This window comes from Panicum virgatum, chromosome 2N (genome assembly GCF_016808335.1).
Source record: "Panicum virgatum strain AP13 chromosome 2N, P.virgatum_v5, whole genome shotgun sequence".
NCBI lineage: Eukaryota > Viridiplantae > Streptophyta > Magnoliopsida > Poales > Poaceae > Panicum > Panicum virgatum.
Window position 1 is genome coordinate 20,732,585 of NC_053146.1, and position 27,054 is coordinate 20,759,638.

Here is a 27,054-nt window from a genome sequence, read left to right on the forward strand (position 1 = left end):
CCGCTTTAACCTTGCAAGGTGAACCTAACCAGCACGGCACGCGTATGCCCCGTCGGACCACACGCACCAACCATTCCCCTCCCCGCCTCGAACTACAGGAACCAGCCCAACGACATATGGTCAGCCGAGCTCAACGTGAGACCACCAAAAGTAAACATATGCATCCTCAATTCTCCGCGACTACTCGACCACCCCAGGAGTTGGGTGCGAGTTCCTGTACTTTCAAAGCAAGGCAGTACTCGGCTTACCGGTTTCGACTACCTCCTACTCCCGGCATGCGGCTAGTACAATTCAAACTCGATCACAGGGCCAGACAACGAACGGTCCTTAACCGACACAGACGGGGCTAGCCTTTCCCCGCCCGGTCTCCAATTCCTTTCCTTTCCTACATCTTCTAATATTCTATATATTCAATTTATAGAGACATCATATATCTCGCGAGTGACAGAATTATCACTCGACTTCTACCGAGACCTATTAAGCATAGCAGTGATACCGACCTACACATACTAGTATAAGGCCCAGGAAAACATAGGGATCATGCAACTAAGGTTTCAAACAACTCCTGAAACGTCATGCACAAGTAATAAGCATACATAGTGATTCATAAATTGAAATAGTAGGACATGCATCGGGGCTTGCTTGAGGGTAACACTAAGTTAGTGTTAATATTAATAAGGCCTTGGGCTCTTCCGACAATTGGGCCGGGTCGTCACGAATCCCCTCTCAATCCTGCTTCACCGATCCTGAGCTTCACGATCCATCTATAGTCAACGTTCTCACCACGTATTCTATACAAATGCATATGAAATGCCAATTAATGTACATACATATAAATAATGCGGATATAATTTCACAAACACGAAGCAACTATCGACCGAGTATAAACGCTACGATTCTCATAATATTACGACTGTCAGGCCTACTACTACCGGTCAGACCGGTATACCAAACCGGTCAGACCAGTCTGGCCTATGTGCGACTCGAGACCAAAAATCCGGAGTATCCGGACGTATTCTCGGAGTATCCGGACTCCCAAGCCCGGAATATTCGGACATAAACTCGGAGTAGCTAAACCACTACAAACCCGGAGTATCCGGACAAATGGCCGGAGTCTCCGGACCCATACCGATTAGACTGGTCCAAGCAGCGGTCAGACCGGCTGGCCGAAAATAAACCCTAGCTAAGTCATATAATACTGGTTTAGCTCTCTAATTTAATTTAACCTGATTCTTCTTAATTGTAAACTATTCTTTAATTTCCAAATAAACCAACACATGAAGAATTCACTAACACCTCAATTATGTTTTCTAGGCCGGAAACTTGTATAGTGGACTACACATGCCTAAACTAAACCACTGCCTCGGTTTCATAATTTTTGGACTAACAGATTTGCCGAAACTAATTAAATGAGTCTAAACACCACTTAAACTCTACTATGGGCAAAAAGGACATTTCGCAAGAACAAACATTTTTTCCTTGTAGATACAGACGTAACTAATCTAACAAAACTAACTTTGTATTTTTACCATTTTCCTTGATTTATTAGGCAACCTGCAAGTTTTCGCTGAAATAATAAAAATCAAAAACCAACCACCGGAGACTCCGGGTTTTACCCCAGATTCTCCGGACACAATGTCCGGAGTTTCCGGATAATTGTCTGGAGTTTCCGGGATCCCTAGTCCGGAGAATCCGGACGTATATCCAGAGTTTCCGGGTATACCTAAACAGTAGCCAACCTCGCGCACCCATGGTGAATGGCAGCGCGTGCGGCGCACGGAGCGGCGGAGAAAGGGTTGGGAAAGGGGTGGGGAAGGTGGAGGAGCTCACCAGGAATCCATTCCCATGGTCGATTTGGGTGGAGGAGGACCGGAGAAGCGGATCGACGCGAAGCGGCGGAGCTCGGGCGGCGCTCCCATGGCGGTCGGTGGTAGGGCCGTCGATTCCCGCCGGGAAAGGCTCGAGCAAGACTCGTGGAGGTGCGGAACACGGTTGGGGAGGCTGTCGCGGAAAGAAATGTACGAACGGTGGCCGAAGATGGCCGGGGCGGTGAGAGCAGGGCTCAGCTCGAGCTCGGGCTGAAGGGAGGAGCGAGAGCTGAATGAGAGAGATGAGAACGGGAGCAGGCAGCTCGGGATAGGATAAGGACGTGGGCGGTCCGGAGTATCCGGGCACATTCCCGGAGTATCCGGGCTGTTACACACGCCATAGCAGAAACTTGGCATTGGCGGCAAGCTTGACCGCGCCATGCGCCCGCTGGGGCTGGCTCGTCGACGTGGCAACGGTTTTATAGGAGACCATTATTGACACTCAAAATTGGCAAATACCAAGGTTTGCTGGATAATTTGGGCGAACCGGTCCGATCGGTCATATAAACCGGTCACACCAGTTGGGTAACATCGTCAAAATGCCAATTGGACTGTGCCACTGTGTAGATCTCGTCGAGGCGATCAAAATGTATATATAGAACATCTAATTTGGAGTCCGAATGAGGAAGTTATGCCTCTAAAAAGATCCGAATGTAAAAATTTTATTTTATTTTTTTGATATATTTTGCTTTTTTTAGTTAAATGAATTTTGGAAATAAATTTGAAAATTATTTTTAGGGGCAGATCACCCCACCTACCCAAAAAATAAACCTATTTTTAGGTGTGGACGAGAGAGTAACCCACCTCCAAAAATATATTTTGAGGGACGGGTCAGTTGTTATAGTAACTCCATTTCATTTGTAACAAGGAGTCACATTTTGATCTATTCTTAGAAAAAATTAAAGCATTTCTATAAATTGTTTTTTTAATGGTGCTGATCGCCCGCTGGCTGCTGACGCCATGTGGCCCCGTGTCTCTCGTCCCAGGGCGAAGGCGAAGCTATGTGTAGACTGTAGTTCCGGCCGACCCCGACGGCCTCACTATAATTCCCTGTATTGTTTTTACCAGCTATGACCCGGTAAAAAAATCGCTTGACCCTGTCAGCCTAGCTTGCCCTCGTCGTCGTGTGTCAGACACTAGTCCGCACACTGCCAAAGTCCAGTAGACACTTCGTTTATGTGGAGGCTAGCACGCGAGAAAGTATTATAGACGGCGGGGAACGGCAGTTTTCGACGTGGGAGAGAGAAATTAGGAGAGAGAAGGGAGCGAACATCCGCGAGCGGGCGCATGCGCGCGCGGAGCTCCTATTGGCTGGGCTGTTGTGCTGCTCGCCGCTCATTAGCTTGCGCTGCTGCTGCCACAAGCATTAAATGCTGGCCCCGCTGGCTTCTTTTCGCCCGCTCCCGCCGCAACCATAAACCATGCTCTAACAGACAGCCCAGAAGGCTATAGAAGTTAGGGGCCGTTTAGTTCCCAAAAATTTTCACCTCCCCTTTAAACACATGTATGAAGCATTAAATGTAATTAAATAACAAAACTAATTACACAGTTTGGATGTACACGACGAGACGAATCTTTTAAGTCTAATTATTGCATGATTAGCCATAAGTGCTACAGTAACCCACATGTTCTAATGATGCGGTCAAAGGCCTCAAAAGATTCGTCTCGCGGTTTCCAAGTGAGTTCTGAAATTAGTTTTTTAATTAGTGTCCAAAAAATCCTCCCGACATCTGGTCAAACAGTCGATTTGACATCCAAAAATTTTCACCCAGGGAACTAAACGGCCCTTACCTCACCTTTTGCAGTTTGCACAATAATAAACATACTGTAATACCAAAAAAAAAGAAAAAACATTCAAATGAACCCAAAAAAATACAAAAGAAAAACTTGACATGAGTTTGCTGAGGTAATGAACCAGCATGTAAAATTTACAACTTCAAACTCAATATCACCAGGATAAGAAAAACACAAATTTCAGTGAATTCGACAATTAGTAAGCCCACAAGCCACAGCAAGTACAGAAGATCTATTTTTGGCAAGACCCTACTGGAACGATCTTCAACTATGCTCTACAAAAACTTTATAATGGATATACAGTTTAGAAAAAAGAAAAGGTGCCCCTACAGGCACATATCCTATATCCACCCCATGGCCAAGAAATTGCAGGGGTAAGGTACTATCTGGAATTTGAACTTGAACTAAACATGGACTAACATGTATCCCAAGTCCTAACTCTTCCTCAATGTCAATGATGTAGACACAAACATCAAAATCTGAGTAATTTTCAGAAGAGCGACTTCCTGATCGTCAGGCAATATGTGGCGGAGGTCCTTCTTCACAAATCAGGGTATTTATAATACAATCAAGCAGCACTTGGCACGTGTCAGACAGTGAAAAAGACAGATCCTACAAACTTTTATGTTCCCAAGAAATAGTTCTCCAATTTCAACAGCATGGTTTTAACTTTAAGGTTATCAGTGCTGAACATACTGCAGATCTAAAAGTCATTCGATATCAAATCCCTTCTCTTGGAGCTCCTGTATAACTTCATTCCTCATTCGAAGCCATAGCTTCTGCGCTTCCTGCTCAAATTTTTTAGACTGCAACTGCTTCTGCATGTTTTCAGAATCCATATTGGCATCAGCGAAACCCTTGGGTCCAATTGTGGTTCCAAGAGCACCTCCACTTTTTATAAACTCCTCAACTGCCTCTTCATCACCAGGGTACGGGAACTTCCGGCGCTCATAAAGGTGTGCCATTTCTTTTTCTTCCTGAAAAGACAATTATTCACACTTTATTGCCACCAAGATGATGTAACGCAGCAAAGGAGAGATCTATCCTATACTTTCTGTGTTTCCTTAAAACCAAAAAACTTATCAGCAAAGCCATCGTTGGCGCTGTATAATTACAACAGCTTTTCAAGCATAATGTCTATCCTAAATTTATTCTTGTTCATGGTCGAGATGTATCTTTGTCAGCATAATGGGAAGTAGTTATCAACAAATAAGAGCAAAAATATATGTTTCATACTTCAGGAAATGATAATTATCTTGGGTTCAGAAAATGATAACTGTCTTGGGGGCATATCAAAGATAGAATCAATATCAACTGCGTAAGAACCAAATCTGGCTTAAATTGTACATGTGCAGGCTTCACATGAATAACTTTGCCAAAATCAGTACTGCTGCTTCAAAGCTCCTTAGGTTCATTTGAGTGTGGTTCCCCATTGGGAAAATTAGTTCTATAGCACTGAAAGAAGACCATTTCTGTGAAATACCATTAAAAGATCTCCGTTCCGTAAAATAGCACTGAAAGAATCCACGTTACCCTCAACTGGCATTCCATCACTTTCTCCGCTAACTCCTCCGTTGCTAGCTTCTTCTTCCTCCTCGCTGCCCCCCTTCACTCCCTCCCTCCCTCCTCTCCCGGCAGCAGGGCACGAAGGCGGCGCTCGGGGGCTCGGGCAGCAGCCAGCAGACCCCGCTTCAGTGCCTCCCCCAGCTCCCACCCTCCGGCCGCCGCCAACACAACCGGCGCCGCCTTGTCACCGGACTGGTTCCGCCCCTGCCGCCCTCGAAGACTAGCGGCTCGGTTCTCGGTTCTAAGCGAGGCGGCGATGCTTTGGTGCCTGATGAGCAACGGGGACCGGTGGAATGAGTTCAGATCAACATGGGGAAGCTCGTGGTGGTGGTGGATTGAGCCGGCGCCCAACAATAGCTGCGAATCGGGCAGAGGAAATGATGGTGGTGGGCTCCCTGCAGCTCTGGCGAGTTTCTGTGGTAGCAGCGCTGCGTAACAAGCAGCAGGGGCTGGAGGAAGTGGCGCGTGGAGGAGGGGAGGGAGCGACGCTCTACGACGACGACTATCGCTCCGTGGCTCGGCAAACAGCGCCGAGCGATGCGTATGCGCATCGCCAGGGAGGAGACGGCAAGCGTCGGTAGGCCGTCGCGTGCGATCGAGAGCGCAACAGGCAGCAGTACCGTGGCGCCGGTCCATGGCTTAGTGAGGTGGGCGGCAGGAGCGAGCGCTTCTGCTCGGGCATTCCGGCCGCTGGCCAGGCTCAAGTCGAGGGAGGCAGGAGCAGGAGCTAATAAAAACACCAGGCAAACAGGGATTGGACGGGGACGCCCCTGCCCGGCTGCCCTGCTTCCTGTCCATGCGCGCCGCACGCGGGTCAGTGTCAGCGTCCGGGGCAGCACGAGGAAGAAGAAGGAGCTCCTGCCCAGCTGCTCGTGACGGAGAGTTAGCGGAAAACATGACTGAGTGCTAGTTTACGGTAACGTGGATTCTTTCAGTGCTATTTTACGGAACGGAGATCTTTTAATGGTATTTCACGGAAACGGTCTTCTTTCAGTGTTATAGAACCAATTTTCCCTTCCCCATTTGACGTGGCACAGGAATGCAAGGAAAACCTAAAGTCAAAGTAATACAAAAAGGCTGGAAGTGTTCCAAATATTCCTACACAATTAAAAGATCCAGCTTATAGCCATTTTCATATATATATTTTTAGAATTGTTCACATATATGTCATGCCCAATGCTTTTGAGATAACACAGCCTGATCTTGCTGTACAAAATTTCACATTTTATGGGGTAATAAGAATCTTTCACAACTGATTTCACCATAAAAGTGTTACAACTAGGTGTCAATAAGTTCTCTAAATCTCAGTAAACAATTTGGCACGTGCATTAGGGAAGGAGAGCATAGTTGCACACTGTAGAACAACTGAAGGGCCATAAGACAACGATGTTTCAAGACACAAACAGTGAAACAACTACACACAAAAAAAACAACTATCAGGATCAATATGCAAGGCAATGAGTTCTGATTTGTAACAGTGTCATTACTTCTTCTTAAGCACCTTTATGATTGTTGTCCTATCTTCTAAAATTCAGGGCATAAGCTAATGTTGGGATAAATTTTCAAACACAGCCTAGCCCTAAAGTATTACAATTTCAGCGTGAGAAGATCAACTTAAACCAACAAAGATTATTGCAACGGTGCAGGACATAACTGCACAATACCCGTTCCACTCAGGGGTGAGGCTAGATCAGATCAGAGAAGACCCTGGTGCCTGACTTCATCATTTATATATGGGTCTCAAAATTTTCAAGCAAAGCTTTAGAAAACAACACTATAATTTGATATGGACCCTGGTGCCTGTGCACCATGCTAAATGAACGTGGCGTCGCCCCTGGTTCCACTTCTAGCCAGCAATGGAGCCTGCTGGGGGCTAGGCATCAGTGTTACATATTTTTTTTCATGTGAGTAGATATGTGAAACCCAATTCTAAGTCTATAATTTTGACAGGATAGACAGGATATATGGATTTGTGCATAGATATGTACTCCGTATATTCCCAACTCCCTAAGAGATCACGTTTTGATTTCACTCATCTCTGTCTGCATTGAGGAGACAACTATAGACTTTACAATTGATGCAATCAAAGATGATTTCAGTCTCTACAAAAAAAAAAAGATGATTTCAGTCTACTAAAAAAAGATGATTTCAGTCTGGAGAAACATCATCTAGTATTTCTTATGTAAACACCAAACACAGCAGTCATTTTCAATTTTGTTTTGTTTGATTTCAGTCTTTATAAAAAAAAAGATGATTTCAGTCTGGAGAAACATCGTCTCGTCTAATACATCTAAGACACCAAACATAGCAGTCATGTTTCAATTTTATTTTGAATTATGTGCAACAGGGGCGGGCCCAGGGTGAACTCAAGGGTATTCATTGAATACCATATTTTTAACTAATCAATGGTATTAAAAAATATACATGATAAAAAAATAGGGTTAAAACAGTTAATTGTTTATGTAGCTTTTGAATAACCACTCTTCCAATCCTAGGCGCGCCTCTTCCATGCAACAATATGACCTTGACCTTACAATAACAAGATGAATTCTTTTGGGGAAGACAATAACAAGATGAATTCTTTTGGGAATACAATAACAAGATGAATTATTTTGGGGCTATGTACAACACAATAGGGCCCAATCTGTAAGATTATTTTAATTTTTAGTGGTCAATGTAAATAATAGATTAATTCTAGTATTAAAGATTTAGTATGATGGTTACTAAATATAATTGTATTAGAATTATGGGTTTTAATTCCCTCTTCTCTTGCTTAATTGAGTCACTAATGAATGTGTGTATATGCATAAAATATGCACTATCACCTGTGCATTGATGATGTGTGTTGACACGTACGTGAACATGTATTAGTGGTAACTGGCCGGTGCATTAACGTGGCAAGTACTTAGCGGTTGCATGCACAAAGCAAATGGACGCCTGTACGTTTGGCTGTGGATGTGATTGGCAGGCGTCTGTTGCGGGTTGCGGCTGGCCGGTTGGCTGTTCGCTGGAAGGTGTCTCTTGGCAACAGGCATGTCTCTTCGCTAAGTATAAAAGCAAGTCAGTTGCTGGTTCATTTTGGGAGTTTTGCACATCAACACAAGCACAGCGCACGTTCATTTCTCTGATCCATCCAGAAGGCATGACGGTGTAAGGCAAAGAGAAGAAGAAAGACTGGAAGGAAGGTTGCAATATGGAGCAAGATGTGTTTGCATATTTTGTTGTAAAAACTTCCATGCTAGTTGAATCATATCGTGCCGCAAAGATCCACATTATCGTGACTATTTTTCTTACAATTGGTATCAGAGCAAGGTTTTAGCGGTACTTTTGATTCACATTATGGGTTTGTTTTTCTTCTAGATCCTTTGCTTGTTTGGATCATAATTGCAATCACATATCATGTGTTCATGACTGTTTGAAACTGATAGTTTATATTACTGATTATATGGATTCATAATAGTTTGCCGATTAATTAATGCAACTAGAGTTGTCGATCATGGTAATCATTCACTATAGTGTGCTTTGCCAGTTTTGATTCTCTATTTATTGTTGTGAATGCAATACTCTACTAGAATAAGAGAGAAAAGTTAGAGCATAAAAGTTTCCTTATGCACGTGTGCAAGGGATCGCACAGAAATGCAATTCCCATGAGCGATCATTTTGATTAGTCTTTGCTAATCATGCATGTATTGAATAATAAGCTTAGTTTATCACCAAAGTGATCTAGAGCTTGAAATCACCGTACAGACCATAAATGGATCTGATTATTATTGTTTTTTGTTTCTGATGTTTCAAATGACATTACAGTAATCGCTAATTGATGTGTTCTAAAGCACATCCAAAGATGGGCTATTTACACATAATTAGTGATTTAAAGGAACTGATGACATGATTTAAAAATATACTTGTTTATCCAAAGATGACATGTATATAAACTTGTGATTGTCTGATTGTTCATAAAAGTATAGAAGCATCTCTAATTGATAAATATTATATTTAAGTTTCATCCAAAGATGACCTTAGATATAAAAATTAAAGCTTACTGTTCAAATCCATTTTACTACTTGTCTTAATGATAAAGCATGTTTAATTGGTTGCAGCCTCCCTCAACCTGCATATGCAGAGCAGTGGCTTTGTTAAGTTCAATGGCTTTAACTATGCTGAATGGGCCGAACAGATCCAATTCCAATTGGGTGTAATGAATCTGGATTTGGCATTAGCCATGGAACAGAAGCCTGCAGCACTTACTGATGAGAGCACTGATGCAGAAAAGTCGACTTATGAAGCTTGGGATCGATCTAACAGATTGAGCTTAAACTTAATGTGATTGATGGTCGCAGAAAATGTTAAGCCATCGATGCCTAAGACTGAAAATGCAAAAGAGTTCATGGCAAATCTTAAGGAATACTCTCAGTCTGACGTTACAGATAAGCCAATTGCTGGGAACCTTCTTACTGAACTTACAAACAAGAAGTTTGATTGGTCATGCTCTATGAATGATCATGTGACTAGCATGGTGAACCTTGCAGCAAAGTTAGCATCAAAGGAAGTGAAACTAGATGACTCTCTTGTTGTGCAATTCATCATGAACTCACTTCCGACTCAGTTTGGCCAATTTTAAGTAAACTATAACAGCCTTTAAGATAAGTGGAATCTTCAAGAGATAAAGGCCATGCTGATTCAGGAGGAAGGGAGATTAAAGAAATCGAAAAAGCATTCTGTTCACTTCACGGTTCACAATGAAGCTAGCAGCAGTAAGGCTAAACCAAGGTATAAGAACAAGAAAAAGGGCAATGCATCACTAAAGGTTAATGATGGCCAAATCCGAAAGGATATATGCTATTTCTGCAAGAAGAGTGGTCACTATAAGAAGGATTGCCTGAAAAGAAAGAGTTGGTTCGAAAAGAAAGGTATGTATTATGTTTCAGTATGCCTCGAATCAAATCTTATGGAAGTACCTAATAATACCTGGTGGTTAGATACTGGCGCTACCACTCATGTTTCACATATTACACAGGGATTCCTTTCGATCCAACCCATAAGAAGAAGTGATCAATTCTTGTATATGGGGAACAGAATGAAGGCACGAATTGAAGGAATTGGGACGTACCGTTTGATCCTTGATACTGGCTATCACTTGGATCTAGAAAAGTGTCTTTATGTTCCTGAGTGTGCTAGAAATTTAGTTTTTGTTGCAAAGTTGGATAAGTTAGGATTTAAGTTCGAGATTGGAAATGGTGTGTTTTCATTATGTAAGAATAAGTACTATCATGGATCTGGTGCTTTAATAGAAGACTTGTACCGTTTTAATCTTGATGTTATATTTGCTGAATCCTTGTTTAATATTGAGCAAAGTATTGGTAAAAAGCGCAGTGCCTATAATGAAAATTCAGCTTTCTTGTGGCATAAAAGACTCAGTCACATATCCAAAGAAAGAGTGATGAGGTTAATAAAAAATGACATCTTACCTTAGTTGGATTTTACTGATTGGGATATATGTGTAGACTGCATTAAAGGAAAGCAAACCTCACATATATCAAAGTATCATGCTACAAGAAGTATTGAATCATTACAGTTAATACACACTGATATATGTGGTCCTTTTGATGTTCCTTCATGGAATGGTGAAAAGTATTTTATCACATTTATTGATGATTTCTCACGATATTGTTACTTATACTTGCTGCATGAAAAGTCTCAATCTGTGAATGTCTTAGAGATATTTGTTAATGAAGTTGAAAGGCAGCATGATAAGAAAGTTAAAGTGGTGAGATCTGATAGAGGTGGTGAGTATTATGGAAAATTCGATGAAAGCGGACAATGTCCTGGTCCCTTTGCGAAGTTCCTCGAAAGTCATGGTATTTGTGCGCAATACACAATGCCCGGTACACCTCAACAAAATGGTGTGTCCGAAAGGTGAAATTGTACTCTAATGGAAATGGTTAGGAGTATGTTGAGTTATAGTTCTGTACCTTTATCCTTGTGGATGCATGCATTAAAGAGCGCAACATATTTATTAAACCGAGTTCCTAGTAAGGCAGTTCCTAAGACTCCTTATGAGTTATGGACTAGAAAGAAACCCAGTTTAAGACATCTTCATGTTTGGGGTTGCCCTGCAGAAGTAAGGATATATAATCCACATGAAAAGAAGCTTGATGCAAGAACCATTAGTGGTTATTTCATCGGCTATCCAGAACAGTCTAAAGGGTACAGATTCTATTGTCCAAACCATAGTACAAGAATTGTAGAATCTGGTAATGCTCGATTCATTGAGAATGGCCAATTCAGTGGGAGTAATGAGCCACGAATTGTGGATATTAAAGAAATTCAGGTGGAAAATTTGAGTACTAGTATTTCTAATACTACAACACCTGAAGAACCATCTGATAATACTCAAGTGCAAACAGAAAAGGTTCAACCAGTAGAAACCACATTAAGAAGGTCTACAAGAGAAAAGAGACCTGCCATTTCAAGTGATTATGTGGCATACTCGGTAGAACAAGAATGTGACTTGAGTGTTGATAAAGATCCACTCTCATTTAAGCAAGCCATGAATTGTGATGATTCTGAAAAGTGGTATAATGCAATGAAAGAAGAGTTAAAATCAATGGATGACAATAAAGTATGGGATTTAGTTGAATTGCCTAATGATGCAAAGCAAGTCGGGTGTAAATAGGTCTATAAGACGAAGCACGACTCCAAAGACAATATTGAGAGGTATAAATCCAGACTTATTGCCAAAGGTTACACTCAAAAGGATGGCATTGACTATAAAGAAACCTTCTCCCCAGTTTCAAAGAAGGATTCTTTAAGAATCATTATGGCTATGGTGGCACATTTTGATTTAGAGCTTCACCAAATGGATGTAAAGACTGCCTTTTTAAATGGTGATTTAGAAGAGGAAGTATATATGGACCAACCAGAAGGCTTCAAGGTACCAGGAAAGGAAAATTTAGTGTGTAAGTTGAAGAAGTCAATATATGGACTAAAGCAAGCTTCCTGACAATGGTATATTAAATTTAACGATACCATTACATCTTATGGTTTTGTAGAAAACACCGTTGATCGGTGTATATACATGAAGGTCAGTGGGAGCAAGTTTGTTATACTAATTCTATATGTTGATGGCATTCTTCTTGCTGCTAATGATGTTTCTTTGTTACATGATGTTAAGAAATATCTCTCTAAGAACTTCGAAATGAAAGATATGGGAGAGGCATCCTATGTAATCGGAATAGAAATATTCCGTGATAGAAAGCAAGGGCTATTAGGATTGTCTCAGCAAGGATATATCAATAAAATTTTGGAGAGATTTAGAATGGACAAATGCTCATCCGGAATTGTTCCAATCCAAAAAGGTGACAGATTTAGTGCAATGCAATGTCCCAAAAATGACTTGGAACGGAAAGAAATGGAAACAATTCTGTATGCATCAGTTGTTGGGAGCTTAATGTATCTCTCAACTTGTACTCGACCAGATATAAGTTTTGCTGTGGGTATGCTAGGTCGATATCAAAGCAATCCTGGAATGGATCACTGGAAAGCTGCAAAGAAAATTCTTCGGTATTTACAAGGCACCAAAGATTACAAGCTTATGTACAGAAGGCTGGATCATCTTGAAGTCATAGGATATTCGGATTCAGACTACGCCGGATGTGTCGACTCAAGAAAATCTACATTTGGATATATTTTTCTGCTGGCTGGAGCAGCAGTGTCATGGAAAAGTGCGAAGCAGTCCGTCATTGCTACTTCCACAATGGAGACTGAATTTGTGGCATGTTTTGAAGCCACAATTCAAGCGTTATGGTTGCGGAATTTTGTAACGAGATTTAATCTCGTTGACACAATATCAAAGCCAATGCAAATTTATTGTGACAACACCGCAGCCGTTTTCTTCTCCAAGAATGACAAGTATTCGAAGGGAGCAAAACACATGGATTTGAAGTTCTTGACAGTTAAAGAAGTACAAAATAGAAGGGTGTCAATTAAGCATATTGGTACTGAACTCATGATAGCGGATCCGCTAACCAAGGGGTTACCGCCCAAGACTTTTAGTGGCCATGTCAATCGTATGGGCATTACAGCTAAGTCCTTGTTAGCTTGATATACATGTATATGAAATGTTACCCTGACTTTATGAATTCTATAAAGGCTGTATTTGCACTTCATTTATTCACATTATAGTGTATACAAGTATTGTTAGTGAAATAAAATTAAAGTAAAGGATTATGATTACCTTTAATTACAGTCCTATGATTTAAATTGTTTGTGATACATGGAAGGAATCTTGTCGGTTGACTTGAGACCGCCATGATCCCAGCAATTTAATTTATCTCACAGATAATTTGATTTATTTACTATAAAGAGCGCGGTAAAAGTTTATTGGTAAATAATCAAGTCATACATTGGCCAAGTGGGAGATTGTAAGATTATTTTAATTTTTAGTGGTCAATGTAAATAATAGATTAATTCTAGTATTAAAGATTTAGTATGATGGTTACTAAATATAATTGTATTAGAATTATGGGTTTTAATTCCCTCTTCTCTTGCTTAATTGAGTCACTAATGAATGTGTGTATATGCATAAAATATGCACTATCACCTGTGCATTGATGATGTGTGTTGACACGTACGTGAACATGTATTAGTGGTAACTGGCCGGTGCATTAACGTGGCAAGTACTTAGCGGTTGCATGCACAAAGCAAATGGACGCCTGTACGTTTGGCTGTGGATGTGATTGGCAGGCGTCTGTTGCGGGTTGTGGCTGGCCGGTTGGCTGTTCGCTGGAAGGTGTCTCCTGGCAACAGGCATGTCTCTTCGCTAAGTATAAAAGCAAGTCAGTTGCTGGTTCATTTTGGGAGTTTTGCACATCAACACAAGCACAGCGCACGTTCATTTCTCTGATCCATCCAGAAGGCATGACAGTGTAAGGCAAAGAGAAGAAGAAAGACTGGAAGGAAGGTTGCAATATGGAGCAAGGTGTGTTTGCATATTTTGTTGTAAAAACTTCCATGCTAGTTGAATCATATCGTGCTGCAAAGATCCGCATTATCGTGACTATTTTTCTTACAATCATGTTAAGTTTCTGGCTCCGTCCATGCTTCCAGCCAAATAGGGCATTCTGCGTTCTTGCAGTACATACTAATGAACAAGAATCAAGAATGCAGCAGGGGCACTGAAGCAGCTGTACCTTGGGGCGTGGCTTGAGCGTCCACCAGCCGAGTGGCGACGTCTCGTTCCAGATCCAGGCGACGCCAAAGAGAGTGTAAGTGCAGAGCAAGGCCTTGCCCATCTGCTTCCAGAAGTAGGCGTCCTCCTTCTCGAAGCCCATCCGCCTACGCCCCCACCCACACGCAAACAAACACAGCGTAGAATGAAAGAATCAGAAACAAGATGAATTCTTTTGGGAATACAATAAACGGGGACGGAGGGCGCGCACCTGAGGAGCCTCCGCGCCTGCGGGAAGTTGCGCAGCATCGCGCTGACCTGCGTACTGGAGAAAGATGGGTGAGGATGCATTCCGTCGAACAAGGTGCGGGCAGAGGCAGGAGAGGCCGATAAGCGGTCAACGCTGTAGGATTCTTACCGTCGAGGGTGCGGTGGCCCGGTAGGAGAGGCTCGAGGGTGCGGCCACCGTGTGGAACGCCACCCACGGTCTTCGTGGATGTAGCAGCTAGCAGGGCAGAGGGGCGCAGCACGGATGGCAGGCGGTGGGGCGCAGCGCCAGCACTGATCGGGAGGGGGCGCTGGGGTCGGGCAGGTGCGGCGGCGCAGGGAGAGGGGCGACGGGGGTAGGCGTGGAAAAGACCCGCCGATTGTCAGAAACGCGGCCTCGAGCCCGCGCCCGTTCACGCTGTTTCGCCGATTCGCTGGTAATCTGCTTTGCATGTAAGTCAGGGGCGGACCCAGGGCCCGGCCACCCTGGGCACCGGCCCGGGCTCAGAGCGGAGTGCACCTGCATGCAGTGTTTCAGCCTGGGAAAAGAAAATGCCGTGAGCATGAGCCAATGGCAGCTGCGCATGGCACATAAGACGCAACAGCCAAAGTCTCAGACTCTCATCAATCAGGGACGGCATGAGCCAATGGCAGCTGCGCATGGCACATAGGACACAACAGCAAAAGTCTCAGACTCTCATCAATCAGGGATGGGTGCATCCACGGTTGTTTTCCAGCTGCAGACCGGGCTACTGGACGCGGACTGCTCGCATGGTGGTTGGGCTGGTCATCACCGCAAGTTTGGACGGTCGGACACTCTCACTCCTGCAGAGCTTTTCTTTTCAGCGTCCAGTGCATGGGATTTGCCAGTCACGAGCTCCCTCCATCTCCACTCCTCATGCTTCAGCCCTGATTTCGTACGCCAAAACAATATCATGAAATGGGATCAATGTGTTTTTGGATGAATTTTAGTCCATAACCGTCTCGTATTCTCTAGCTGACATCCAAGCCCACGATTAGCAGTGGCCAACGGCTTTACATCCTCTTCTTCTTTTTCCATCCCTCCTACCAAACAACAAACAAGGGATCATCTCATCCCTATAACTAAACAAGAGTTCGGACCATCCCATCCCATTATATGGTCAAACCAAATACATGCTTAGGCATGTGGCTTTTTTGGTTAACATAGGGTATCAACATGGTGATCGTGCAAGTCATGAAACTCAATAAAATTAATGAAAATGAGGCTCGGGAAGCACCAGATCATGCAAGGGCAACCTAATTTGATTTATACAATCAACTTTTCTTATATTAGTGGTTGATATGTTTGAGTGACTTGCTACACCGGCCCAGGCTCCACCAATTTTCTGGATCCGCCACTGCATGTAAGTTGCATGTAAGCTAGAAATAAGCGAGAATTCAATTCAATTCTCGCTTATTTTCATCTAAAATTCGTTTATAAGCAATGTGGAAACAAACAGTGCCATAGTAACTTTAGCTTCATCATGTGCGCCCATTCCCACATCTAAGAGCCCTCTCGCTATTCAAAAAAAAAAAGGCCGGACTACTCAAACAAGTACTGCCCCCTCCAATTTCTCCTCTATGTTTCTTCTCCAAAATCCACCGCCAGTCCGCGCTCAGGGCCGAGTCCAATGAACTTAGGTTTGCCTCCCGATCAAGCCATTCGAGGAATGGTTCTGTTGAACCGATTCCTAAACTAACGGGGTGAAAACTTCCTCTTTTTTCTCACGGTTCTATTGTTGACAGAGGTCAACCAAATCAAAACCAACATTCTCCCCCTTGACCGAAGGTCAACAACTTATTCTTAAAATAAACTTAATATTTATTATGTCACTATCTGGTACTTAACTTAAACTAAAAATCCATCCTCGGTAAATCAGCAAGTACCAGACCAATGCATTGTCAGCAGCACAATGGCATACTGGGATAACATTACCCATAGCCTTACTGAAAAACTTTGTCGGGATTCTTATTCTTATCTGGGGAAATATTAATGGCCCTGAACCAGGACCTGATCAAAAGTATCAACCAAATCCATACCTAGACATGTTTCTGAAAGAGGGATGGTGATAAACTTTTTGTGAGTGGATCCGCAATATTTGTTGTAGTACTTATATGCTCAATCTTAATTGTGCAGTCCCGGTTTCTATCTTTCACGACACGATATTTGAGGTCAATGTGCTTGGAAGCACCAGACAACTTATCATTTGCGTAAAAGAATACTGCAGATTGATTATCGCAGTGCATTGTGATAGGTCTCGAGATACTATCCATAACTCTTAATGCCGGAATAAAATTCTTAAGCCACACTGTCTGTCCTGTTGCATTATAACATGTCACAAATTCAGCTTGCATAGTAGATGCAGCCGTTACACCTTGCTTACCACTTCTCTATGAAATTGCTCCTCCTGCCAGAGTGAAGATATATCCAGAAGTGGATTTTCTATCATCTTCATCACCAGCAAGATCAGCATCAGTGTAACACACAACCTCAAGGTTGTCTGTCCTCTTATATGTGAGCATGTAATCTTTGCTGCCTTGGCAATATCTTAACGCCTTCTTGACACCTACCCAGTGAGCCCATCCTGGATTTGACTGATATCTACTAAAAACTCCGGTTGCAAATGCCAAGTCTGGACGCGTACAGACTTGTGCATACATCAGACTTCCGACAGCTGATGCATAAGGAACATTGTTCATTCTTTCTCTTTCTAAGTCATTCTTAGGGCATTGCGCTTGATTAAACTTATCGCCCTTTTGAATAGAAACAGGTGAAGTGTTGCACTTATCCATGTTATATCTCTTAAGTATTTTCTCAATATAAGCTTTATGAGATAATCCTAGTACTCTTTGGGCTCTAACTCGGTGTATCTCAATGCCAAGGACATATGATGCATCAACAAGATGTTCTTAGTTGGATGAAAGAAAATTCTTAGTCTCATGCAACATGTTCTTATCGTTGCACGCTAATAGTATGTCATCCACATACAGTACTAGAATTATTAATTTTTCACCATTAACTTTAACGTAGATGCAACTATCCACATCATTCTCTTTAAATCCGAATTTCTTAATGACCTCATCGAATTTAAGGTTCCACTGTCTGGACGCTTGCTTAAGTCCATAAATGGACTTCTTTAATTTGCATCCCATATGTTCTTTACCCTTTATGGCAAAACCTTCTGGTTGTGCCATAAAGATTGTTTCATTTAAGTCTCCATTTAGGAATGCAGTCTTAACATCCATTTGATGTAGCTCCATATCAAAATGGGCTACTAATGCCATGACAATTCTAAAAGAGTCTTTGGTAGACACAGGAGAAAAGGTCTCATTATAATCAATTCCTTCCTTCTGTGTAAACCCTTTTGCTACGAGCCTAGCTTTGAATCTTTCGACCTTCCCTTTGGAATCACGTTTGGTTTTGTAGACCCACTTACAACCTACTAGTTTGACTCCTTCAGGAATTTCTACTAAATCTCATACTTTATTAGTACTCATAGACCTTAATTCATCTTCCATGGCTTCAATCCATTTAGTGGAATTCTCACTTGATACTGCCTGTCTGAATGTGGCAGGATCGTTTATATTCCCGATATCATATACATCCTCACTTAAGTATGTCTCATAATAATCAGGAATAGCTAATCTTTTTGCCCGTTGCGACCTTCTTACTAGTTCAATCGCAACTGGTTGAGGAACTGGTTGAGGAATTTGATCTTGTGGTGCAGATTGCGCCTGGTTCCCAACCATTTGCTCCATGTTCTCCTGCTGAGCAGCAGTAGATGGCATGGCGCCACCTACCTAAACACGAGGAATGACTGGTGGTACAAACGGAAATAATATTTCTCTTTAAATTAGGAACATAAAGGACATCATCTAAATTAAGCTGGAAGCCACCTGGCAACTCTAAGGAGAAGCTTCCAACACCTTCGACTTTAACCATGTTCCCATCAGCCACTCTTAGTCTTCGCTCCCCCCTTCTTACAGTTCGGATTGAACTGAATACCTATAATGAATTAGAAATGTGCACAGTGGCACCTTGTTGTTTCAGCCATTCCTTAAAGTCTGGGCAGCCCTTCTGAAGATGCTTGGGTGAAGCACAGAATGAACACAACATCCACCATGGGATTGCTTGCCTTTGAACTTGTTGTTGTTCCTTGGACCAAAGTTCTGGTTCTCTTTCTTCTTAAACTTCTTCTGGACTTGCTTGCTGCTACCTGACTCATGCTGATTCTTAGGAGGATTGTCATTGATGCTCATGTGATGAACCATGTTCACCACATCCTTCATCTTCTCAGTCTTAAGCCTTTCTTATTCTTCAACACAGTAACTGATCAGCTCACTGATAGACCAAATAGCCTTGTTGGTGTTGTAGTTAATCTTGAAAGTACTGTACTGTGAGGGCAGCGAGGTCATGATGAAGTGAACAAGAAAGCCATCTGAGATCTCCATCTACATCTTCTTAAGCTTGTTGGCCATGTCACACATGTTGAGAATGTGCTGCCTGATGCCAGTCTTCCCATCATACTGAGAGGCCACTAACTTCATGATGAGAGTGCTTCCATAAGTCTTGGATGAGCTCTTGAAGTTCTCCTCAATCTTTGCCAGAAAGGCCTTAGCACTCAAATCGACTCCCTGCACATCCTTGGTGGGGATGGCGCCCTTAATGCCAGCACTGATGGTCTGAGACATGACCATAAGTACCATGCGGTCTGATCTTGCCCACTTTTCCAGAGCAGCTGAAGTCTGTCCTGCAGCAACAGTAGGCTTATCCTCCCTTAATGCCAAATCAAGATCATTCCAAGCCAAGCACGTCATGAACTTGCCCTTCCAGTCAGGAAAATTCGCTCCATTGAGCGTCTCAATGTTGTTCAGGTAGGAGGCCACAACATTGACATTTGTCACTGAAAATCAAAGGAAAAACTCATCTTAGTAATCATATACAATGAAATGCAAATAAAAGCATGATAATAATCCTACGGTAGTCTGATTAACATCATGTAATTAAAAAATTTCAATTTGCATCACCGGTGGGGAAAACAAATGAAATTTCATCTTAATACTCATGATTAAACAACGGTGGTCAGAAATAATCACAAGTTTACTTTAAATAAATTTCTCGGTGGTTCCATTTATTTAGAGGCACCTCAAAGTATAGTGGTGGAATAAACTTATGAACATGAAATAAACACCAACTACTTAAAATTACTCATGCAATAGCTTAACTGAAAATAATGCAGGAATTAAACAGAGCTTAATACTTAAAAGATATTGGAATACTGACAATAAACAAAACTGAAATCGGCCCGAAAAGGAAAAATGGCCCGCTGCGGCCTGCTAGCGTGCGGCGCCCCTAATCCACCTGCGCTCGCCCAGCAGCGGCCCATTAGTGCATGGGGGGGGGGGCAGCAAGCAAATGGGGCAACCCAGCGTAGCGGCGCGGCTCAGGTGCGCGCGCACGGCGCGGCGCGGCTCGGCAAAGGCGGCGCGTGGCTTAGCGGACGCGGCTCAGCGCAGCGCAGCGGCTCGGCTTATGTGTATGCGCAGCGACTTAGGCGGGCGCGGCTTACGGCGGCGGCTCGGCTTACGCACGCGGCTCAGGCAGCGGCTTAAGGCGGCCTAGTAGCCATTTAGGCCCGGCAACCAACGAGCATGCCGGCAATTCGGCCCGCTTGGCGCGCGCGCCGCCCCCCTCTGGACTTGATCTGAGCCGCTAAGTCCTGATCCGACGGTTGGAATCGAGTTTGGGATGACTTAAATAGCCGAAAAATCGGGCAGGGGGTGAAACCCTAGCTCATTTCTTCCCTCTCCCCCGCGAGTGCTTAGATTAGAGCGGCGGCGGCGGCGGCGGCGCCGGCTGCCGACGACGCGCGGCTTAGGTCCGCCACGCCGAAGCTCTCCCCGTGTGCGCGCTCGGCGGGATCTGATGGCCGGAGCTCCGCGGGCCCTCTCTGCGGCACCGCGTGTGTCTCGCGCGCGGGCCGCCGAGGCTCCATGGCCGGCGACGAGGCGAGGTTATGCGCCGGCGAGGCGCGTGCTGATGGCGCGGAGGCGGCGCTACTAATGCGCGAGCGAGGCCAGGGAGCCGACACCGCCGCGCCGATGCGGTCGGTGAGTGGGTTGTGGCTCCCGGAGGTTCACCGGCGACCACGCGCGGTGACAACTGATGCCTCGTGCGGGCACCGACCATGAGGTAAGCCCCTCTTTTCTTATCTCATTTCAATCTAATCTAGGGTTAGGGTTTGAGCATTCCCCTCCTTCTAATTTCACTTCGTGCTGACTTATGCACGAATTTTGACCCAAAACCGAGAGGAATTTTGACCCAAAACCGAGAGGTTTAGGCCACTGTCTTGAAGGAAAAACTTAATTTCTTGAACTAAAACATGAAAACCACCTAGAAAACGTGACTGATCTAGTGATTTAGGCATGCTAACATTAACTGAGTTGAGTAAAACATGTATGCATGATTCTAATCTTATCTGAATATAGCTAAACATGAGATGGATCATGCACAGATATAGATCTACACCAGGAACCGAAACTAAAACTTAGGGTTTTGTCTAGGGGATCTATACTGGATTAGTAGAGGCCTCTGATACCAATTGTTAGGATTAATCTAACAAATCTTAGAACAAAATGACTTAACCAGGATCACTAATCCAAAGTAGATCACACCTAGTACATTAACTAATTCGGAATGGATTAGATTCGGTCCTATACCAGCGGTAGTGGCGTCCATGGCGCTGGTGGGAGTAGATGCAGTCGTGACGTCGTCGATGGCGTGAACGGTGTCAGGGATGTAGCGCAGACGCTCCTTGAGCGTTCTCTCGGGGTAGCGGCGGCCTTCAGGACGCCACCGGCACTAGCCCGGAGGTGGTGCTCGTGCTTCTGAGCCTTCCAGTGCTCTGAATGATCGGTGGATGGTGGAATAGATTGGATTACTAACCCTGGGGTTGACACCCTCTTATTTATAAGCACTGTAGGCCCAGGGCCGAGCCCAATGGGCTTAGGTTTGCCTCTTGATCAAGGCATTCGCGAAATGGTTCTGTTGAACCAATTCCTAAACTAACGGGGTGAAAACTTCCCCTTTTTTTCTCATGGTTCTGTTGTTGACAGAGGTCAACCAAGTCAAAACCAACACCTAGAACAATACCTGTTTCTAATGCGATCTCTTAATCTCATATTCATTGCAAAACTAAAAGGAAATTCATATATTACAAAAGTGAACTCCCAATCATAAACAGTATGCAAACAAGTAAAGATAACACCTAGGAATTAAAAAAGAACATGGAGAACATTTAAAAATAGATCAAGTACCATTGTCGCCGCGTCTGGCTGCGGATAGATCAGATAGGTAGGGAGATGGGAGGATTCGGAGATGGGAGACGATTTGGGTGAGCGGCGGCGGAGAGTGAAAGGAGATGGTCAGATGGTGATTGAACCGTGATTGTCGGGTGGACGCGGGACTGGCTTGCTTGGGTACGGGGGCAAGTAAGCGGTTTGGCTCGGTGACAAAAAGTTTGGTTAAAATGGTGGAACCATTTTGCTTCTATCAATTTTTTCGGTCTGCTCTTGTTTGGTTGTACCCGGTCCCGCCTCTTTGCACTGTGGGTCCAACGTGAGAGGTATGAAAAAATTATTTAGGTAAAAGCTGTTTCTAAAAGTTTCCATTCTTTATAGTATATATCCATGGACTCGGACCACTACCCAGTCATCTTGGGGCTTGGAGATTTACTTCACGGTAAAGGAAGGTTCCATTTTGAGTCCTTTTGGCCACAGTTGGATGGCTTCATGTGGTCGCGGAAGCTTGGAACTCAGTCGAGACACATTTCTGTCCCCTGGAAACTTTATCTTTGAAGCTCAAGGCGCGGAAGCTTGGAACTCAATCGAGACACATTTCTGTCCCCTGGAAACTTTAGCTTTGAAGCTCAAGGCACTTACCCGTGCTCTACAAAGTTGGAGTCAGAAAAAAAAAAAGGTCATACCTCAACCCAGCTCGCCTTGGCCAAGGAATTTATTCACCAGTTTGAGATTGCTCAAGACAGGCGACAGTTATCAGACAGCGAGCTGTGGTTGCTGCATGCACTGAAGAAACACTCACTTGCGCAGTTGCGCTGAGTTCCTTGCAGCGAACCATGGCTAGGTTACGATCTAGGATTGGGTGGCTAAAGGACGGAGACGCCAACACTACACTTTTTCACTCTCAGGCGCGTTACAGGAAGAGGAAGAATTTCATCTCTAAATTGGTTTCAGATGACCAAGTACTTACCAGCCACAATGATAAAGCTGCTGTTTATTTGAGTTCTACGAAAAACTACTTGGCACTTTTGAACAGAGGGACATTTCTATCAATCTTGATAATTTGGGGCTCGATCAACATGATCTTGTCAAGCTGGAGCTACCTTTCGGAGAAGAGGAAGTGTGGAACACCATCAAACATATGCCCTCGGACAAGGCCCCAGGATCTGACGGTTACACTGGCCGCTTCTATAAGTTGTGCTGGACCACCATCAAGCCGGATGTGATGGCAGCCCTTGCAGCAGTACACCGTGGAAATTTCATGAATCTACACCTACTCAACACAGCACTTCTAACGTTGTTGCCCAAAAAAGAAGATGTTGTCCAGGTCAAGGACTTTCGGCCTATCAGTCTCATCCACAGTTTTGCCAAACTTGTCAAGAAATTGATCGCTAACCGGCTGTCAAGAAAGCTAAGTGCAGTGGTGGCTGCCAACCAAAGTGCATTTGTTAAAGGTCGTTGCATTCATGACAATTTTATCTTGGTCCAACAAACAACAAAATTCCTACACCAACAAAAACAACCTTGGATACTCTTGAAGTTGGATATCTCTAACACCCAGTGTTCTAAAAAATGTTTTTAAACATCGTTTAATCTTGATTAAACGCTGAACGGTGGCCAAGCGTTGCGTTTAATCACAGTGTCATTTAATCACAACACACGTTTAATCATGTTCAATCTACGTTTAATCACAAAAAACTCTAAACCATAGGCAAGCGTTCGCCTAGCGTCTAGCGTTTTTTAGAACCTTGCTAACACCCCATTTGGATGTAGGTATTGAAGCATAGGATTTGGAATTGGTATTGATTGTACCCAATATCAGTTGTTTGGTTGGCATTTGGAATTGGTATTGGAAAAGCACGGCAATACCGCTTGGTATTGAGCCTACCGCCGCCTGTCGCCTCACGATTCCGAGCCCTCCCACTTGGTATCATGTTGAATCGTTCCCTCCTCCCTCCATCGCTCTCGATCTCTCACCTCGACCCCATCCAGTCCAGTCGCATCTCTTTGTTGCTCTCTCTCACCTCGACCCCATCCAATCTCAGGGGAGAGGAGTGGCGGGCAGAGCACGCAGCTCCTGCAGGTGCCGGGGCGGCGCCCTGCGTGCCTGCCGCGTCGGCCCACGGATCTCCTCGACGGGGCTGGGGAGGAAGAGCAGCAGCCCACATGCCGGCCTCCTCGTCGGAGCCGTGGCGTAGGAGTGGCGGTTGGCGTGCTCCTCCTCGATGGGTCCAGGGCAAAAAGCGGGGATGCAGAGACGGATGTCAATTCTTATTCTCCTTACATCCATACATGAATTGATATTTGACAACTCATTTGATTCTAAGTAGCAATTCCGTCTGTATCCAAACATCAGATTTGGTATTGTAACCCATTTCCAATACTAGTCTGATTTGGTATTGGGCTCAATTCAATGCCAAACACTCCAATATCTACATCCAAACAGAGCATAAGGCATTTGATTCAATCTCTTGGGCTTTTTTGTTGGAGATCTTGCAAAAAATGGGCTTCGGCCCTAGGTGCAGGAATTTAATCAGTGGTATCCTCGGTTCTTCATCCACCCGGGTACTCCTTAATGGCAGCCCAGTAGAAGAGTTGTTTCACCGTCGTAGTCTTAGACAAGGTGACCCCCTGTCACCTATGCTCTTCATCTTGGTTATGGACATTCTAAACTGTATGGTTGAGAAAGCAAACAGTGAGGGGCTCCTACAACCGTTGGCTACGCGGAACATTCATCACCGTGTCTCCATCTATGCTGATGATGTGGTTCTATTCCTCCGCCCGGTGGCCACTGACTTGCGTATGGTTGAGGACTTGCTGCAGCTTTTTGGTTCTGCTACGGGCCTTAAGACAAATATCCAGAAAAGCAGTGTCATGCCCATTCAGTGCTCAGAGGATGAGTTGACAGTTATGCAAGCACATCTCCCTTGCAAGGTTCAGAGTTTCCCTTGCAAATATCTTGTGCTTCCTCTCTCCATCAGCACACTGACCCGTGCACAACTCCAACCCATTATCGACAAGATTGCAGAAAAACTTCCAGGGTGGAAGGCTGATTTGTTGAACCGGGCAGGAAGGGCCATTCTGGTGCAATATGTTCTAACAAAAATGTTGTTATATGTTGCTACTGCCCTGGATCTTCCCCCGTGGTGCCTAAAGCCATTGACAAAATCCGAAGAAACTTTTTTTGGTGAGATCGAAAAAAGGCGAATGGAGGGCATTGCCTATTAGCTTGGCCTAAAGTCTGTATGCCTAAGGAGCTTGGTGGTCTCGGTATTCTAGACCTGCAACGTTTCAGCTTGGCACTTAGAGTCAGATGGTTGTGGCTGGGGAAAACTGAACCTACGAGGACATGGAGCTCCCTCCCAGTTCCGGTTCACTCTTGTGCCAAGTCGTTGTTTGCTATTGCCACACAATCTGAAGTAGGTAATGGAGAAAACACTAAATTCTGGATTGACAGATGGCTAAATGGGTGTTCAATTGAGGCGATGGCCCCTCACCTATTCGCTATTGTTCCAAAAAGGAGGGCTAACAGACGAACCGTCAAGGAAGCTTTGAGCAACAATATGTTGCTTGGGGATATCCAAGATCACTACTCGGCCGAAGTACTTTCGGAATACCTGGATGTTTGGGACCTGATACAGGAGGTTGTCTTCCAACCTAATGTTGAGGATGTCCACAAGTGGCGTTTTGAAGTTTCGGGTCAGTTCTCTACCAGATCAGCATATAAGGCCTTTTTCAATGGATCCATATATTTTGCAGCAGGTAAACTGATTTGGGATACTTGGGCACCAAGGAAATGCAAAATTTTCTTGTGGCTAGTCACTCATAACCGTTGTTGGACAGCAGACAGAGTTTCTCGTTGGGGACTGTCACATCCAGAACATTGTCCTCTTTGTGAGCAAGAAGAGGAGACAATCAGTCACCTTCTCTCAGCGTGTGTGTTTGCCCGGCAGTTTTGGCATCGATTTTTGAGCTGTTTCTGACTTCAGGCTGTCATGCCTCACCTAAATGATGTGGAGTTCTTCTTATGGTGGCAGCAGGCTGGTGAGAGAATAAGTGCCGGTGCGTTGCGGGGTTTCAATACCCTGGTCGTCCTGGGGGCATGGACCATTTGGAGGACCAGAAAGGATGCTGTGTTTGATAGGATCGCTCCTAGTGTTGATAGAGCCCTCTTGCTTGCACGGGATGAAGCTGAACTTTGGATGCTAGCAGGTGCAAAAGGGCTGAGTGCAGTGGTCGCAGTCGCTCTCCCTGACTAGGAGTCTGGTATAGCAACAATTTAGTGGGTCATGCTGGTGATAGTTTTGTTTATCGGTCGTATGTATCAAACAGTGAACCCCTAGGGGCTGGGGCGGTGGCCTGTGTCTTGGGTGCGTGGTGGTGTGTGTAACTTGGCTATTTTGGTCTTTTCCTTTTCTTAATGCAATGATATGTAGCTCTCCTGCATATTCGAGAAAAAAAAAGTATAGATGAGGTCTGTTCGTTTTTTTTCTTTTCTTACAGTTTTCTTAATCAGCTTTTCATTCTGTTGATCCAGATGCATGCTGCAGTAGGACTTTCATTCTGAGGGATGTCTCATTTCTGCAACACTTTGTGTTTGCCACAAATGTATACTACGTATGTAGCTACCAAATGCAGCTTCTCTCTTACTCTTTCTTTTTAAATGAAATTAAAAATACCATATCTTAAGTAAATGCATAAAGAATTGCAGCAATCCTTTTCATTTTATTTGCAACAGAAACAACTTCTCGCTGAAAGCAAGGATGATTGTTGAATGCTTTCGTTGGATTACAGTCGGAAATTCAGACCATGTTCTAGTGAGGAAGATACAAGGCTTACTCACATTTACTAGTTACGAATGCAGAGAGTGCATTCACCAAAGTTTCAGTTCTCCTGTTTTTTTTTCTTGAAAAGAAGTTTCAGGTGTCCTTGTCCTACTAGGATATATGTTTGGGCAGCTTTCGGTTTAATATCGTCCAAGTGTAGTGGAGCTTGCATTCGGTATAATATCGTCCAAGTGTAGTTGATACATGCCTATAGAACCATGCAGTTAATTCTCACTGGATACAT

The 27,054-nt window shown here is 44.0% G+C and overlaps 2 protein-coding genes and 1 long non-coding RNA gene across 4 annotated transcripts; 1 reads left to right on the forward strand and 2 right to left on the reverse strand.

The window, feature by feature from the left end:
• Positions 1–4,169: 4,169 nt before the first annotated feature.
• LOC120660008 lies at positions 4,170–15,121 on the reverse strand. 2 transcript variants are annotated; one of them, XM_039938324.1, is made up of 4 exons: positions 14,816–15,121; positions 14,669–14,715; positions 14,420–14,564; positions 4,170–4,639 (listed from the first exon to the last, which is right to left on the reverse strand). In XM_039938324.1, exons 2-4 carry the CDS (start codon positions 14,704–14,706, stop codon positions 4,373–4,375), a joined length of 450 nt encoding a protein of 149 aa, XP_039794258.1. In that variant the 5' UTR covers positions 14,707–14,715; positions 14,816–15,121; the 3' UTR covers positions 4,170–4,372. The 2 variants fall into 2 exon arrangements, with proteins under 2 accessions (XP_039794258.1, XP_039794257.1); XM_039938323.1 differs by having other exon boundaries at positions 14,669–14,722; positions 14,816–15,114.
• On the forward strand, positions 9,644–10,538 carry LOC120660009. Its single transcript, XR_005669310.1, has 2 exons — positions 9,644–10,138; positions 10,246–10,538. It is a non-coding gene; the product is annotated as an uncharacterized LOC120660009 (long non-coding RNA).
• A 4,016-nt stretch (positions 15,122–19,137) lies between the features above and the next one.
• Positions 19,138–21,424, reverse strand: LOC120662485. The gene is made up of 2 exons (XM_039941622.1): positions 21,406–21,424; positions 19,138–19,589 (listed from the first exon to the last, which is right to left on the reverse strand). The coding sequence occupies exons 1-2, from the start codon at positions 21,422–21,424 to the stop codon at positions 19,138–19,140; spliced, it is 471 nt and encodes a 156-aa protein (XP_039797556.1).
• Positions 21,425–27,054: the final 5,630 nt, after the last annotated feature.

Excerpts from the sequence above, each read along its gene's own strand:
- LOC120660008 (XM_039938324.1), bottom strand. The coding sequence starts at position 14,706 with ATGCTGCGCAACTTCCCGCAGGCGCGGAGGCTCCTCAG. Across the intron at positions 14,565-14,668 it reads CAGGCGCGGAGGCTCCTCAG|GCGGATGGGCTTCGAGAAGG; the intron begins GTGCGCGCCCTC and ends GTGGGGGCGTAG. Across the intron at positions 4,640-14,419 it reads CGCTCAAGCCACGCCCCAAG|GAAGAAAAAGAAATGGCACA; the intron begins GTACAGCTGCTT and ends TTGTCTTTTCAG.